General features: G+C 35.2%; 2 protein-coding genes across 7 annotated transcripts in view; both read right to left on the bottom strand.

Moving 5' to 3' along the window:
• LOC149788803 (enoyl-CoA hydratase domain-containing protein 3, mitochondrial-like) overlaps positions 1-16,907 on the bottom strand; it is a 433,692-nt gene that overhangs the window by 59,934 nt on the left and 356,851 nt on the right. The window lies entirely within an intron of this gene.
• The window catches only part of LOC149788808 (uncharacterized), a 108,739-nt gene that overhangs the window by 24,017 nt on the left and 67,815 nt on the right, over positions 1-16,907 (bottom strand). For all 5 annotated transcript variants that reach the window (XR_016424250.1, XR_016424249.1, XR_016424248.1 and 2 more), the window contains exons 9-12: positions 16,103-16,266; positions 10,901-11,028; positions 6,639-7,259; positions 3,836-3,866 (exon numbers count right to left, since the gene is read on the bottom strand). Coding sequence is in view for 2 of the 5 variants with exons in the window: in XM_089974931.1 (XP_089831057.1) it covers positions 3,836-3,866; positions 6,639-7,259; positions 10,901-11,028; positions 16,103-16,266 (944 nt within the window). In the remaining 3 variants the exon portion in view is untranslated. The remainder of the gene's footprint in view (positions 1-3,835; positions 3,867-6,638; positions 7,260-10,900; positions 11,029-16,102; positions 16,267-16,907) is intronic.

Here is a 16,907-nt window from a genome sequence, read left to right as displayed (position 1 = left end):
CCTTAATTTTTGCCGACTGGGGAAGGAGCCGGAAGGACGGCGTCTCTTTCTCTCCGTCAAGATATACAGACGCCTGAACTTTGTAGTCTTGAGCGGCGGTAGGAGGTGGAGGTCATTCTGAAACTACCAATACCCTATAAATTTCTTCCACTGCCGCCTTGAAGCCAAACTCAGTCCGTTCCATGGTTGGATCTGTGTACGGCTGATTTGCAGGAGTTTCGTCACCCGCCCTGTGTGCCGAGTCGTGTTCTGTAATAGCTTGCATTTCTGGATAGAGCATTCCAGGTGGCATAGATGACGCGACTCCGTCATCCTTAACACTATCACTAACTCCCCCTTGTGGATAAGCCGTGAACATATGGACGGCCGGTCCTGCCGGCTGGTTTGTCTGGCTTGTGGTCGGTCTGAATGTTGGCGACGGTCCTGCTATCACCGGTACCGGCTGCTCCAATGGCCTGGCTGGACGGACATATTTCTCACTAAAATCTCCGCCATAGTATTGGTATGTTGCCGGCGGTACAGCTTGACGGACGGATTTATCACTAAAATCCCCGTAAGTCACGTTTGTTCGATCGTTTTACCAATAGGGTCCCCATGCTGGGACAGTTGGACGGTCGGTGACGTAAAGGTTGTATAAAGAAATGGATCCAATGGATCCGGTGAAAACCCCATGTGTCCTGACTTACAGGCCCGAAGGCCATGCTCGGACATGCGGGGGGACTTACGCCCACTGGGCAACCTAAAATTGGGGGAACGTTCCCCCAAAGAGTCAGAAAAAGCTGTGCTAGCGAGCGAATGAAATAAGGGTAATATCTGGCCTGATGTCAATAGCTGCGTCGTCATTTCCTGGACCAAACGACGCATCTGTTCAAAGTTGGACTGTTGTACCCTGTCAACATTATTTCCCTCCATTGCCGCTGATGTTACTGTGGCTGACGGTTGCAAACGACGAACCTTAGGTGGAGGGGGGATCCCAACGTCCCCCACAAGGCTTGCAATGGAGGCTGTCTTCGGATGTATACTGAGAACATCAATGCTATCTTTCTTCGACTTATTCGGTCTATCCCTCCCTTTTGCTCCCTTCTGGACTACGTCATCCCACGTTTGCTCTGTCCAAGTATTACACACGCTGCATGGTATAGATGATGTACACTTGGTACATACAACACAAGAGTCATGGTTGTCTTCTTTTGCTTTGAACCTTTTGCATTTCATGCATTTGGTTGACATTTCTACTGAAACGACACAAGAAAAGAAAACAAAGCACAAATTAGCAATTCATCATGTTAGTAATTCGCTAATACCACAACCGTTACTAACGGAGTAAGCGAAATTAGTCAGTGTCGCGTTAACTCTTAATTGACAACACGAGTTCCGCGATAGCGTGTGTAACATGGTCTCCAGTAAACGAAATCCGTAAGGGTGACAAAGTCACTCAATTTTGAAAAAATTATTAAAATAATGTATACAACCTGTAGAAGAATAATTGTCCAACACAATAAATCCAAATTTAACTTCGAATGGTCCAATTTAACGCTAAGATGGCTTGGATTGTTTGGAGGTTAATGTACGTGTTATCCGTACAAGCGAAGCTTAAAAAACTAGCGACACCTGGCGGTGGCAAGGGGAGGTAAGGGGCAAGAGTTATTGCCTTTTGGTCTATATAAGATAGACCGAAAAGACGAATTTTCATCTTTTAGTAAGGCTGGATTCGAGAGGTAGCAGGCTTATATTCCTAACATTAATGTGATCGGGGAATGTATCTGAAGGAGAAGAAGGAAAGTGTCTGACTCTATATAATAGAGATAAAAGGGTGATGGAAAGCAAATTACTAAAGTCACCATAAAGATAGGACACTGATGTAGGGTACAACACTAAATGACAACATAGAAGTATAATAAGCTCTTCATATCAGTTGGTCAAGAAATTCTGTCAGTAGGATGTTTTCTATTGCAATTTCATCTGCTGATTGTAATTGTATACCAATAACTGTTTCAAAGTAAGTCTCTTATTTTAATTACATAAATTTAAAAGCTCTTTATGATATAATATGTTTTGTAAAATTTGGTCAAATTGTGTTAGGTGGTTCTGATAATCTTTTTAAAAGGTTTTTCAATTTGAATAATGGTGGCCACATTTGACAGCTCTGTATAAAAAACTGTTTATACTAGATTACTTTCTTACAAATGTAATTTTAAGAAATCCTTTCAAGCTTTTGCTTCTTTGTTTAGCAACAGTAACTTGTGATCATCTCTACAAAAGTGAAAGCCCATAATGTTGGGGTGCTTTCTGTGAGATTTAGCGGCATTATGTTGTTGATTTCTTCAAATGTCATTTATATGTTTTTCTTTGGTCTTAAATGTGGTCATATTGTATGGTGGATAGACATCACATGCACAAAATTCAAGCCCTTTTCCCAAGGATCTTCTGCCAAATTTGTCAACTTCTGTTGAGAAAATAGTGTGAATCAATTGAATGAAGTTTTTGGTTTGTTTTTGTTTTCAGTCATGTGGCATAATTTTAACGCTGTTTTACGTCAGTTGTATACACATAAAAGCCCTCTTTTCCTGGATCCTTTGAGTTAAATTTAGTATGTCCAATTATATTTGGCAGTTTTTGAAAATATAAAATCTTACTTAATGGTCTTGTTAATTTTATTAGCTGCCATACTGTTTGTAGGCTTAAGGTGTTCCTGCCAGGATGCTTTGTATTAAGGATGAACAAACTATGTCAAGAATTCCAATGCTACAAACTTTAATTCCAAGTCTGATATAAATTGAATCAGAAATATTACCTCTAGACTTCTAAATGACTTTAAGCCTAATTTTGTCCCAGGCACATTTTTATCATGCAGTTTACGCAGTAAGGAAGGAACAATAAAATATGACACAAAATAAATCTGGGAAACACAGCTTTGATAATTACCCATTGGAAACATTTATAAATGGTTGTTACCGGTGTGAATCATAAAAAGTGAGTTACATTTATTCTATCAGAAGGCAAGAAAATAGTCTTTGGAGGAAACATTCATTTGTAATGACAAATTCCATTTTATTTATTTAATATGGCTATCTTTAGCGAGACAGATTTTAATAGTAATCGTAATAATAATAATAATAGAATTCCAAGAAATATTTTATTAGAGAGAACAATGGTACAATGAGAAAATGTTATTCCCTACTAACCCTTTAAAGTCATTGTTCCTTCTAGGGTTTCATAAGTTTTCCTCTTTGATAAAAACAAAAACTTTCCTTATGGGCACTTAGTATTAATGCTTTAACATCCATAAATTTAGAGCTCTCTTTCAATTTCTTAATCGTGGCCCCGAATAGCCGTGTGGTCTAAAGCGCTCACCGTTACGGATCACTGCCTGCCAGTAGTTTCTCGTGGGTCGATGGTTCATTCCGAGGTTGTCCCTGGTTCTTCCTCCACCATTAATACTGGCCGCCATGTATAGCCTATCTGGTGCTAAAATATGGCGTTAAACCCTACAACAACAACAACAACAATTTCCTAATCTACACTCCATCGTTTTGTTCGTCTATCTAATGGGCAAGGTATGAGGAATGCTCTCTTTCAAATCCATATATATATATATATATATATATATATATATATATATATATATATATATATATATATATATATATATATATATATATATATATATATATATATATATCTTGAAGACCTACCACAAGAATATTAATTTATATATTCCTGAGACAAGAATACCTGCCTAAAGAATACTACCTTATCCATTCCTGGGACACTAAAATAAATAATAAAACTTCTGCTAAGGAGATTGAAACATCTTACACTTTCTCTTCCTTACCAGCATTTCCTCCTTTTCTTCCTCGATTTCCCTGAAACATAGAAAGTGTATCATGAGAAGAATTTAACTAGTATAAAGATTAGATGCATCTTTCATATCTGTTGCCAATGAACTATATGTTAGTTGAGTATGTGCTGCTTTATTCTGTGAATTCTATGCTTAGTATGTGATGATTATTTGTGCGGACTGTTTTCTGATTTATCAAGTAATAATTATTTGTATGGACTATATTCTGATTTATTATGTAATGCTTATTTATATGGACTGTGTTCTGATTTATTATGTAATGCTTATTTATGTGGACTGTATTCTGATTATTATGTAATGCATATTTATGTGGACTGTATTCTGATTTATGATGTAATGCTTATTTGTGTGGACTGTATTCTGATTTATTATGTAATGCTTATTTGTGTGGACTGTATTCTGATTTATTATGTAATGCTTACTTGTGTGGACTGTATTCTGATTTATTATGCATGCTTATTTTGTGTGGACTGTATTCTGATTTATTATGTACTACTTATTTATGTGGACTGTATTCTGATTTATTATGTAATGCTTATTTGTGTGGACTATATTCTGATTTATTATGTAATAAATATTTATATGGAATACAAGACATTGATAGTTATGGGGATGAAACCACTAATTTATATCCATAGACATCTTTGTCTGGGAAAACGAAACTATTTTCTGAACTACCTGTCCCAGTACACATTGTTACAACCCTATAGTCACAAACTAAGTAAAAACAAGAGCGAGAACCATGAAGATGAATGAAATCATGAATAGTCCTAAAATGTTATATCAAGTCAAAATGTACTGAGTTTTCCAAATGAGTTCCAGTGGTATTCTGAATAATGTGCACTACTGTAATGATGTACCAATACATGTACTGATGCATCACAGTGATATAATTCTAAAATGTCTTTAAATGAATTAAATTAATTCTAAAATAACCTTTATTCCAAGTGGTCCTAGCACTTTGTAATTCCAATAAACGATTGCTTTAAAGAAATGAATCCCTTAAGCAAACACATCAAAATGTTTCCTAAGACTGAAATTAATCAATTTGAACCATGTCACACAAAAGGACTATACTTATTCATCCTAGAATGGAATTATGATGTACACAATGTCACATGCTTTGCACTAAGCAATCAGGAATTAAGTCACCTTGACTTTTCAGGAACTGATGTCCTGAAGTCAGATCACATAACGTTTACTTGGATAAGGGTACAAATCAACCCTGAGTCAATGATTGAATCCACACATTATGATCACAATAATAACCACTCATAAAAGTCTCCGAAAATTAAGCAAATGTCTGTTTATATGAATGAACCCCCCCAAAACATGTTAGTGGACGTTTGGAATGTCCCACTTGATGAGAGACATAATATGTTGACATATTAGTGTGGTTTGGTGCCAATACCTGTACCAAGGGTACATCAATCTGCCTGACCTTTAGCTAAATGTTTTTAGCCTGGGAAGGCTGGAGGTAGTAGTAGTTCTCCTAAAGTATTGGGTAATGTATTTAAAGAAGTGGCAGAGGCCTTGGAAACGCTTAATCATGCATATTTGGACGCAATTTCTTTTACATGGGATGCCGAAAATCACTTATACAGGAGTCCTCCGTACGCACACATTTGCCGAATGGCAAATTCAAGGGCTTGCCTGTCCTGCTTCAACCATCTGCTGAGGTTGAAAATGTGTTGATCAAATGAACATTTTATTTGTGATTATATTTACAATGAGAAAATTCAGTGGCTGGAAGACCCCCAGATGTATATGTTGTCATAGTACTAGAAGTTGCTAGAACTGATATTACACATGGTGTATGTATGATGTTTAGCTTTGTGCATGGAGAAAGCCGTTTTCTTTGCCTGACATAATTTACGCTAACTTTAATGGACAAACAAGAGTTATATGTCACTGGTGTACAGAAGTTAGAAAATTAAACTCAACGGCAACCACAGGTTCTACTCATCTGGAAATTTAGGTATGGGAAGGGAATGCAACTTTTGCTGGTGGGTTTTCTGTTTTTTTTCCAAAGTAGGAGTCCTGCACTCCTAGTTTTAAAATGCTAGTGAGACCTACAATTGTATATTTTTATGTAATTCAGTGTGGTTGTGATCATGTGAGCGTTTGCCACATAGGTGCATGTGTATGTCGTGATGACTGCAATATTAACTCTACCAACTTTTCATTTTTGTATGTGTATTAAATGCTTAAACGAAATGGAAAAAATACTTTTAGATTTGAATTTCCATTCATTTTCTGAAGGCTTAAATAATAATGGCTTTATTGTCAGTTGGATGACATCATTTTGGTCACTGGCACCTCTTGGGACCACAGAACACATTTTGAGTATAAAAGAAAATATATTTTGGTATGGGATTAAGGCAAGTATGTGTCAAGCATTTATCCATTCCAGACGATTAGTGACAACAAGCTTTTGTTAACACAATTCAAATCATAACCAGTTTCATTATATGACAAGCCAGGATATCACAAGAAGTCTTTAGTTAATACTTCATATTAATATTGTTTACAATATGGCAATATGACAAGTGTAATGCTGCTTTTTCTCCAATTTTTAAAAATCTATTATGATATCCAGCTATGAAGGTGATTAATCTCTGTAAAATGTTGGATTTTACAAGGGTATATGTTTTTCTTTAAGCAGACGTAAACTTTCTTTGTCTAATTCATATTCTTATCATCTACAATGTGGTACGGCAAATCACATCTATCCTGCATGTCTAATATCTATTTCAACATATATACATTTTAATACCTGTGCATTGAGGAGATCTCTAAAGGACTTCACACTTGTACTCAATATATCCTCAAACCAAAATTGCAACAGTTTGCATGACTCAATCATATTGTCATGGAGTTCACAGCATACTTCTGCATTCTCTTTGAGCAGGGACACAGGAATCAGACTGTTGATACTGTCACCGTTGTACTCAGGACACTGTATGAAGTATTCAAACTTCAGACTCTGTCCCAGGTGACCAATGATCTTGATGAGAGTGGCAGTGACAAACTCTCTAACCCCTATGCACACCTTTGAAGATGGAGTTCTGTCTTTGATGCCCATTCTTGTAACTCTCATAAATATGACGTAGTCCCTAACATGAAGGGTCAGTTTGTGATAATGGTCCAGCTGAAAAACACCGCACCCACAGAAGATCAGATTCTCTAGTGTCTCCTCTTTCTTCTTTGTGGCTATTGGCCAGTGTGCAACACAGGCAGCAAGAAGTCTATGGAAAATGGGAGATGGCAAATATTTTCCCACGAAGAGAAAACATAGGACTGAGGAGCTTTCCATCTGAGGGTGTGGTAATGGGCAGATGACCTCTCTGGGAGTTTTCTGAGAGAGCATACATGGAGCAAGAAAGTAATCCTCCTCCTAAAAAGTATAAGGATTCATTTTAATGTGAAAATTGTCAGGGAGATAAATGATTCATTTTAATGTGAATATTTGTTAGGGAGATAAATGATTCATTTTAATGTGAAAATTGTCAGGGAGATAAAGGATTCATTTTAATGTGAATATTTGTCAGGGAGATAAATGTTTCATTTTAATGTGAAAATTGTCAGGGAGATAAACGATTCATTTTAATGTGAATATTTGTCAGGGAGATAAATGCTTCATTTTAATGTGAAAATTGTCAAGGAGATAAAGGATTCATTTTGATGTGAAAATTGTCAGGGAGATAAAGGATTCATTTTAATGTGAATATTTGTCAGGGAGATAAAGGATTCATTTTAATGTGAATATTTGTCAGGGAGATAAATGATTTATTTTAATGTGAAAATTGTCAGGGAGATAAAGGATTCATTTTAATGTGAAAATTGTCAGGGAGATAAAGGATTCATTTTAATGTGAAAATTGTCAGGGAGATAAATAATTCATTTTAATGTGAAAATTTGTCAGAGAGATAAATGATTCATTTTGATGTGAATATTGTCAGGGAGATAAAGGATTCATTTTAATGTGAATACTTGTCAGGGAGATAAAGGATTCATTTTAATGTGAATATTGTCAGGGAGATAAATGATTCATTTCAATGTGAATATGTGTCAGGGAGATAAAGGATTCATTTTAATGTAAAAATTGTCAGGGAGATAAATTATTCATTTTAATGTGAAAATTGTCAGGGAGATAAAAGATTCATTTTGATGTAAAAATTGTCAGGGAGATGAAGGATTCATTTTAATGTATAAATTGTCAGGGAGATAAATGATTCATTTTAATGTGAATATTTGTCAGGGAGATAAAGGATTCATTTTAAGGTGAATATTGTCAGGGAGATAAATGATTCATTTTAAGGTGAATATTTGTCAGGGAGATAAAGGATTCATTTGTCACAATAAAGCCCCATATGAGGAAACATAAATGAGTAATCAATTTACATTTTAACAAAGGCAATTATAAATCATGTTATTGTATTAACAGTGTAACAAAGTAAATGCTTTGTTTGTGAGACAACAATCATGATTGTATACTGATATTTCTACAATGATAATGACAAGGAAATAGTCTGAGAAAAGTAATCCTTATGACCAACATTTCTTGGGCTGGGGAATCAACAATGTAAAGTATTTCAGAATGTGAGAAAACTTGGTCAGTGCAATCTACGTTCCCCTAGTGCAGTTTAGACTGATGAACAAAACCATCTGATCTAAATCATGAACATAACACAGATTAGTCCAAACATATTTTCATAAACATTAATGCTAACTTTTGAGAAATAAAATTATTTTGTGCACTAGATGACCCAGTATGCAAAACATGCACATCTTGATTCAAGTAGATGCAAACTTTCTGAATAATCAAACATATGTGCTTCATGTAATTTTCTAAAGCTGGTTAACAATAAAAACATGTAATATTTTTTATATAAATGTGCCTCAGGAGGGTAGCTAATAAAGGAATGATTTTCTTGATAAATGTGCCTCAGGAGGGTAGCTAATAAAGGAATGATTTTCTTGATAAATGTGCCTCAGGAGGGTAGCTAATAAAGGAATGATTTTCTTGATAAATGTGCCTCAGGAGGGTAGCTAATAAAGGAATGATTTTCTTGATAAATGTGATTCAAAACGGTTATTAATAGCAGCATGTCACTTTCTTTAGATATATGTGCCTCAAGCAGATTATCAATGAGAGCAACAATAATAATCAACTGAGACAGATTCTTTGCTGATATTTTAAGAACTTAAACAAGCATCTTAAAATGAATACAAATTGAAATTTTCAATGATGATATTACAGTGAGTGACCCAATCTTGAAGTACTAAGTATGGAATCCAACGCTTCCCCAATCGTAGCCTGGTACACCATTTAATAATAGTTACTGGTCTGATTCATAAATACATTCCTGCAACTAAGAATGCCCAGCCAATGTGTTATACGAGAAAGCTTACCATTAGCGCCACATAGGTGCATAGTTCAAACTGGGCTTTTTCACCCATGCGACACAAAAATCAAACCATTTTGCTAGCCTTACTTTTCTTGTCTCAGTTTGGTTAACTCAGTCTCACATGGTATCCACGCACTAGGAACTACTCTTAAAAAGAAGAAACCTTTGCAGTTTTATGTTGTGCCTGATGGAGTTGTTATAAAATTAAACAACAACATCAACAGACATATAACAAAGTAAAATTCACAGATAAAGCAAATTAAGGTGTCTCCAACTCTGATAATGTGCACTTATCCAGACACAAAGACAATACACATCACTGGCTACAGAAAATCCAAAATCTTGCAAGAGCCACCTGCAAATCTAGCAACAACCAGAATGTTTTATGCCATATCTGCATTCTTCAAACTTTACCAATCACTTCGTTACAGCTGTTTAGTTTATTGCACTTTGTTAGAGCTGTGTAGTTTATTGCACACTTCGTTAGAGCTGTGTAGTTTATTGCACACTTTGTTAGAGCTGTATAGTTTATTGCAAACTTTATTAGAGCTGTATAGTTTATTGCATACTTTGTTCGAGCTGTGTAGTTCGCTGCACACTTTGTTAGAGCTGTGTTTTTATTATTCAGTTGACTAACTCAGAAGGTTTTCCAAATTAGTATTGATCAAAGTTAAAAATATATCAGTTATTTATTGTTATTTTCACATGACATGCATCAATTAAATGTGTTAATAACAGTAATAATCTCAAATGATTTTATGATTTTGTTTCATCAATCATAGAACTTGTGTACCTAGAGTAGAAGAGGAACTCCATTCCCCTCATCAAAACATTCACATTAATGCTCATTTACAAAAATAAAAGCTTGAGATGCTCATGATGCAGTACCTGCAACACGTAATAATTATAACTTGGTGTTTTTGTCTTGATTTTGTTTCTTCTCTAAGTGCATCAATATAGCTTGATTCTACTTAGATTATTATCCAGATTTTCATAAAAGTGTACAAAACCTGACGACCTTTGTTAAGAGTGAGTCGCATTAATAGTACCTGATGAGTACTGTGCTTTTAAACTGCATACATGCCAACCCCTGTTGAGGAAAAAGTGTAATCTCAGTGGACAAAAAGAGTAATCAGAGCAGAAAAAGAGTAATCCACATATAACACAATAAGAATTCAATGAACATGTGTACTCAATGATTAATTTATTCCGATGGACTTTTAACATCAACAACTGCTTCAAGGTATCATACATATCATGGTGAGCTTTAAAAAGCAACAGACTTTAGAAATGTCCTCAAACATGACATGAAACATTCAATATGCCATTAATGAATGAAACTTACTGGAAAGCAAACTGTAAGCATAAGCACCAGAAGCAGTGCGCAGCTGGTTCTACTAATCCTCATACAACATGGAAAGGAACAATTAGGTACCATACAAACTATGTTGGTGAAAACTCCATATCAATATGGCTTTCCATTGGGAGAGTAGAGACACTTTCGTCTAGATGACCACCATGGTAACCATACCGCATCATTTTCATTTATGCACACCTTGACAGATGGTTAAATTTAGATGTGTACTCATCAATTTGTATGTAGATTTATATTTTAAAATGAACTAACCTTGATTTTGGATGCCTCCTGGCTGTATATTCTCTGCTTAGCAATTATGTTCAACTGCTCCATTAGTAACAGTATGTGTTTCTTGTTGTCATGGAGGTCTGGGTGTTTCTCTTTTGTCCAGAGAGCATCTTGACACAAAACGAAATCAGCTGTTACATATGTGTATCAAGTCTGCGCATAGATGTGTCATCAAAGATAAGTATCAAGGAAAGCAAAAATCCATCGAAGGAACTAATATAATACTGGTTAAAAAGAATTTCCAGTAATGCAACAGAATGCAATATCTACATTTCTAATCTCATGGTCATGAAACCATCTTGAATATTTTTACATTAGGTCCAATCTTGTCTGTAATATCATGTATTAACTTAAATATCTAGACATTAATATTAAAATTCCTCACTATCCAAATAATTCATAACCAAATGAAAATTAATCATTTTTTTCTCTGTCCTGATCAATCAGGTACTAATTCCTAATTTTCGAGAATATGTGTAAAAACTAATATAATGCCAGTGAATCAATGCACATAATCAATTATGAACACTTTCATAATAATGATGCAGTCCTTTTGTTTACAATAATTTTGGTTGCATTTCCTTTTTGTTTGTTAAACTAGTACATTTACAGTTGTCGGTGACAAGTATGAATCAGGATATAATTATGATCCTTAAGTTTCTAGGTAAATTCATGAACTGTGGAAGATATCTTGTTATTTAATCAGTCTGCTTAAAATATTGACAAAATCAACTGAATGAAGTCTGACAAATGTCAATCATCACTAAAAATATATCTAAAAACTTATCCCAAACTATAATAATGTACAGATGCAAACTGCCTAATGAGGCTAGTTCAACTATTGATATTGTTTCATAACTGAGAGATTGTCTTTTACAGGAAAATGCATCATATCATGATATTCATCTTCTTTGCTTTGAAAATTGGGAGAGATAATCCATAATTTAATTAAATATCTTGAAGCTATCTTGGCACTAAAACCCGACATGGTGATGATTACCCTAAATATGCAATGATACTCTTGGTACAAAATCAACGCTGAAAAAATGAAGTCAAAAATGTGGATTTCAAGGTGAAATCTTAACTGATAAAAGTGAGAATACTGAAACGTGTGAAGCTTGCACTAAAGAGTTGCTAACCACTTTATTGCTAATAAATGACAACCCAGTTTACGTTTATTGGTCAAATAGAGATAATAAACTGCATAAACAGTTAAAACTTTAATCAAACATGTTAATCCACTTTACAGAAAATATGAACCATCTACAACAACTTTTTGGGTATGCCACTGAGTAATCAAGAGTTCTGAAGTGTCAGCTGTTTTTACTGGTGCCTGTTTACAACACCCTAAGGCAATCCACAAAACTAATCAAAGATGAATACATTTTGATGGTGTCTATTCAAACACGTTTTGCAGTATTCTTTAATTAAAGTTCTAACACGAACATTGCATTTTTCACATGATATAAAGGAAGTCACTCATGACCGGAAAATACACTTTTGTACGATTGAATATTTTTACAAGTTTGAAAACAAATTATTAAAATCATAAAATTCATGGTATTCTTCAGATATATCCAAACACTGGGTTAACAGATACAAATCCACTTGTACTTGTTTATGTTATTATGCTTACAAGCCAGTACTGCCGAGAATGCACGACTGTTGACATTAAAATCATGTTCAGAGTGCTGACTATTGACTTTTCATTAGAATGCATCTAAATACTAATTCTTGTCAGAATTCACATGTACATGTGTACAAGTCACTGTGTTGAGAAGTCCAATGATGCACAACAATACAAGCAATAACCACTGGCTTAACATCAATGCTAATTAGGACTGGTTCTCAAAGCTATCTTCACAAAAATGTATGTCAGTATTCAGATATGTACCAATTTATTCAGAGTCAATTAAATAGTGCAAGAAGTGTTTTAATGATAATACTATTTCACCAATCATGCAAGAGGAGTAGTGAAAAGATTTTCAAGATGGCCACTGTTATCATCATCTGTCCAGAATGAATTAAATATTGCTTTAGCCATTTAGGAAAACCTAATGCTGATATCTGTCCTTTCAAGAGAAGCAGCCTTAGATAGATTTTAAAATGTACATCATGGATGCCATTGAAGAAGCTGTACGAAAATTATTTTAATACAAGAAAACTATATATGCAACAAACACATTTTTAAATAAGTAAAATTTGGTAGTACTCTCAACCATTCTGGAGAAAAGGTAGAGTTTACAAGATTTATAAATTTGGGCATCTGCAAGAAGTGTCTTAGTGAAATCAATGTGTCAATATCAATATCCCTTCAAGGGGACAATTGATACTATTTTCATGATGGCCACAATAGCTGTGTTGAAGGTCTGACTAACTAGAATAAGTTTTTCAAGATGGTCACCATACCTGCCACATTATATTTCAGATCATTATCATTTTATATAAAGCACCATCCATATATAATGTGAAGTCTTTTGGTGAAAATTCCATGTGTCTCAGGTCATCTGTTTAAGATAAGTACCTATACAAGTATTTGCTTGTCATGTTAGACGTCTGAAAGGCAACATTTTCATTTTAACAATCAAATGGATATGTTCATAGTGAACATACAAAACCATTTGGACAAACATTCATCCCACGTATAATTGTAATTATTGCTATTTTAAGTGGCAAAAAACATAATTTGGGCATAAAACGTGCAATCTATATACATTACATTTTTGCTACTAACCTGGTTCTGCAGCTGGTCAAAATATGTGTCAAAAAGGGCAAAATCCATATGGATTAGAACCAGATTAAACACAAAATATAATGAAAATTGTTTATATTTAGCACTGAGTTTAACTAGTCTACATGACAATGTGTAACTTTCTACAATGATCAGTCAGGTGAGCATAGTAATGTATTACATCACTCTCATATTCCTTTTTTTAAAATTCATAAAGCAGTTTTCATTTTTCATTTTTTTCTGATCTGACATGTTTTGAAGTTTGGAAAGATCATGTGCTATAACATGTTCTGCCATATATCATCCACAACTCACACCGTAATGCACTTCTCTTAACATCTGGCACCATTTTCTTCAAAAGTATCGACTGGTACACTTATTATCTAGGCTTTAAATATTATGAATTGTTGTTGTTGTTGTTGTTGTTGTGGGGTTTAATGCCATTTTTCAGCACACGATAGGCTATACACGGCGGCCAGTATAAATGGTGGAGGAAGAACTCGGGAAAACACCGGAAAGAACCACCGACCCTCGAGAAGCTACTGACAAGCTTTCTCACATACCCACATTGGCTGAATCCTAGACTCGAACCGCCGCAGACAGAGGTGAGATGGCAGTGATCTTTAACGAAGAGCGCTTTAGACCACTCGGCCATTCGGGGCCCCAAATATTATGAATCTATGAGATAAAGTTCACATTGGAAGAAACCAGTCTGTTTTCTTAAAAGTTTGTGAGTTGCTATAAATAGCAAATAAGGAAAGTACTCTTACACTATTCTTATGCAGCAGTCACCTTTTTAAGAAAATCCTCAAATGTATAAAAGTGATGGTTATAAAAATGACAAAAACAACTTTGCATTGCTTTATTTTTATTTTTTCAATGTACAAAAAATGCACAGCCATATACAATCAAGCAGAAAGCATAAAGATTACTCCAAAATGGCTAGAGTTCAAGGTCAGAAGTGATAACAAGATTTTCAACACGACTGCCTTTGTAGCCATATTGGATGTCAGAGCAATATTGGATATCACATGACATCATTTTCATTTAAAACCAACTAGACATCATAACCAGTGTTTTAGTTGGAAGCACGTGTCCATATTATCATCCTGTTTGAAGTAGCAATAAGAATACTTTCAGGATTGGCATTATGGCAGCCACATAGATACAGAGTGGCACCATTTTCATTATAGACCAACTAGATTTCATTATAAATCATTTAGTTAATAGTCCATGTTAATATGGTTATCTGTTGTGAAATAATATCAATAACATGATTTCAAGATTGTTAGAATAGTGGTCAATAGGACAATCTAATATGGGCACCATTTTAATCTAGGTTCAACTAGAACTTAGGGGCCCCGAGTGGCAGAGTGGTCTAAAGCGCTGTCCGTTACGGATCACTGCCATCTCACCTCTGTCAGCGTGGGTTCAATTCTCGGATTCGGCTAATGTGGATATGTGAGAAAGCTTGCCATTAGCTTCTCGTGGATCGATGGTTCTTTCCGGGGTTTTCCCGGGTTCTTCCTCCACCATCAATACTGGCCGCCATGTATAGCCTATCTTGTGCTGAAAATGGCTTTAAACCCTACAACAACAACTAGGCCTTGCCTCAATAAAATGTCATAACAAGTGTTATGAGATCCCTACCTGTGGTGCAACTTGTGTGGTAACTACTTTAAGGGTTAAGAGTTAAACAAACAGTTTATATTGTTTAGAGTACATTTTTATAAGTGTGAATTTAACACTAGTTTGCAGGAGTTCTGATGCACCACTGGTCTCTAGGTGTGTCAATTTAACACTAGTCTGCAACAGTTCTGATGCATCACTGGTCTCTAGGTGTGTCAATTTAACACTAGTCTGCAGGAGTTATGATGCATCACTGGTCTCTAGGTGTGTCAATTTAACACTAGTCTGCAGGCGTTCTGATGCATCACTGGTCTCTAGGTGTGTCAATTTAACACTAGTCTGCAGGAGTTCTGATGCATCACTGATCTCTAGGTGTGTCAATTTAACACTAGTCTGCAGCAGTTCTGATGCATCACTGGTCTCTAGGTGTGTCAATTTAACACTAGTCTGCAGGCGTTCTGATGCATCACTGGTCTCTAGGTGTGTCAATTTAACACTAGTCTGCAGGAATTCTGATGCATCACTAATCTCTAGGTGTGTCAACTTAACACTAGTCTGCAGGAGTTCTGATGCATCACTGGTCTCTAGGTGTGTCAATTTAACACTAGTCTGCAGGAGTTCTGATGCATAAATGGTCTCTATGTGTGTCAATTTAACACTAGTCTGCAGGAGTTCTGATGCATCACTAGTCTCTAGTTGTGTCAGGTTTTGTTCATCTCTAAGGATCTACCTGATTTGTTATTTAGTTTAATTAACATGAAATGTAAAGAGACATTCATATTTTCAAAATATGTTTGAAAATAAGAAAATAAGAACTAACATACCGATGAGATCGAGAGACAGTTTTCCTTTCTTCTTAAACTCAACCCATTTGTCAGCAACAGCTGGGATACTTCTCAGGACAAACATCTCAGCAGTGATGAGAGACTTGAATGCATCAATCATCCATTGTGGGTCCAACACAATGTTCTCTTTCAATATGTCGATGCTGTGGATGGTACACAAAAGACTACATGATACAGATGTTCTAATCTATCAACACTTGCTTTTGTTTCAGACTAAATGAAATCATTAAAAATTCTAACCTTACTTACATATAGGATGGAAGTAACTTGGCAAAGAAATTTAAGTCTCATAGAAAATCACATACAGACTAAAATACATATTGCAATCTATGGTACACTACACACAGTATCAAATAAAGGTTACAGTTACCACTGTTACATGGTGTACAACAATTAGAAGTTTTAAGTAATGATAATATCCAAGCTACTCATCAGGATCCTTTCATTTCTAGTGTACCTCTGCCAGGAAAATAAGAAACTTGATGTATACAAACAACAAGCATACCCATCAAGATACTTTCATTTCTAGTGTACCTCTTCCAGGAAAATATGAAACTTTATGTATGCAAACAACATGCATACCCATCAAGATACTTTCATTTCTAGTGTACCTCTTCCAGCAAAGTATGAAATTTGATGTATACAAACAGCATGCATACCCATCAAGATACTTTCATTTCTAGTGCACCTCTGCCAGCCCAGGATGAAACTTTACTATGACAATATATAAATTACAGGTATACATTCAGGCTCCTTTCATTTCTAGTGCATCTCTGCCAGCCTG

The sequence above is a fragment of the Sinohyriopsis cumingii genome, chromosome 11 (genome assembly GCF_028554795.1).
Source record: "Sinohyriopsis cumingii isolate HCF-2022 chromosome 11, ASM2855479v2, whole genome shotgun sequence".
NCBI lineage: Eukaryota > Metazoa > Mollusca > Bivalvia > Unionida > Unionidae > Sinohyriopsis > Sinohyriopsis cumingii.
The sequence above is the reverse complement of the archived record's forward strand: the minus strand, read 5'-3'. Positions and strand labels throughout refer to the sequence as shown.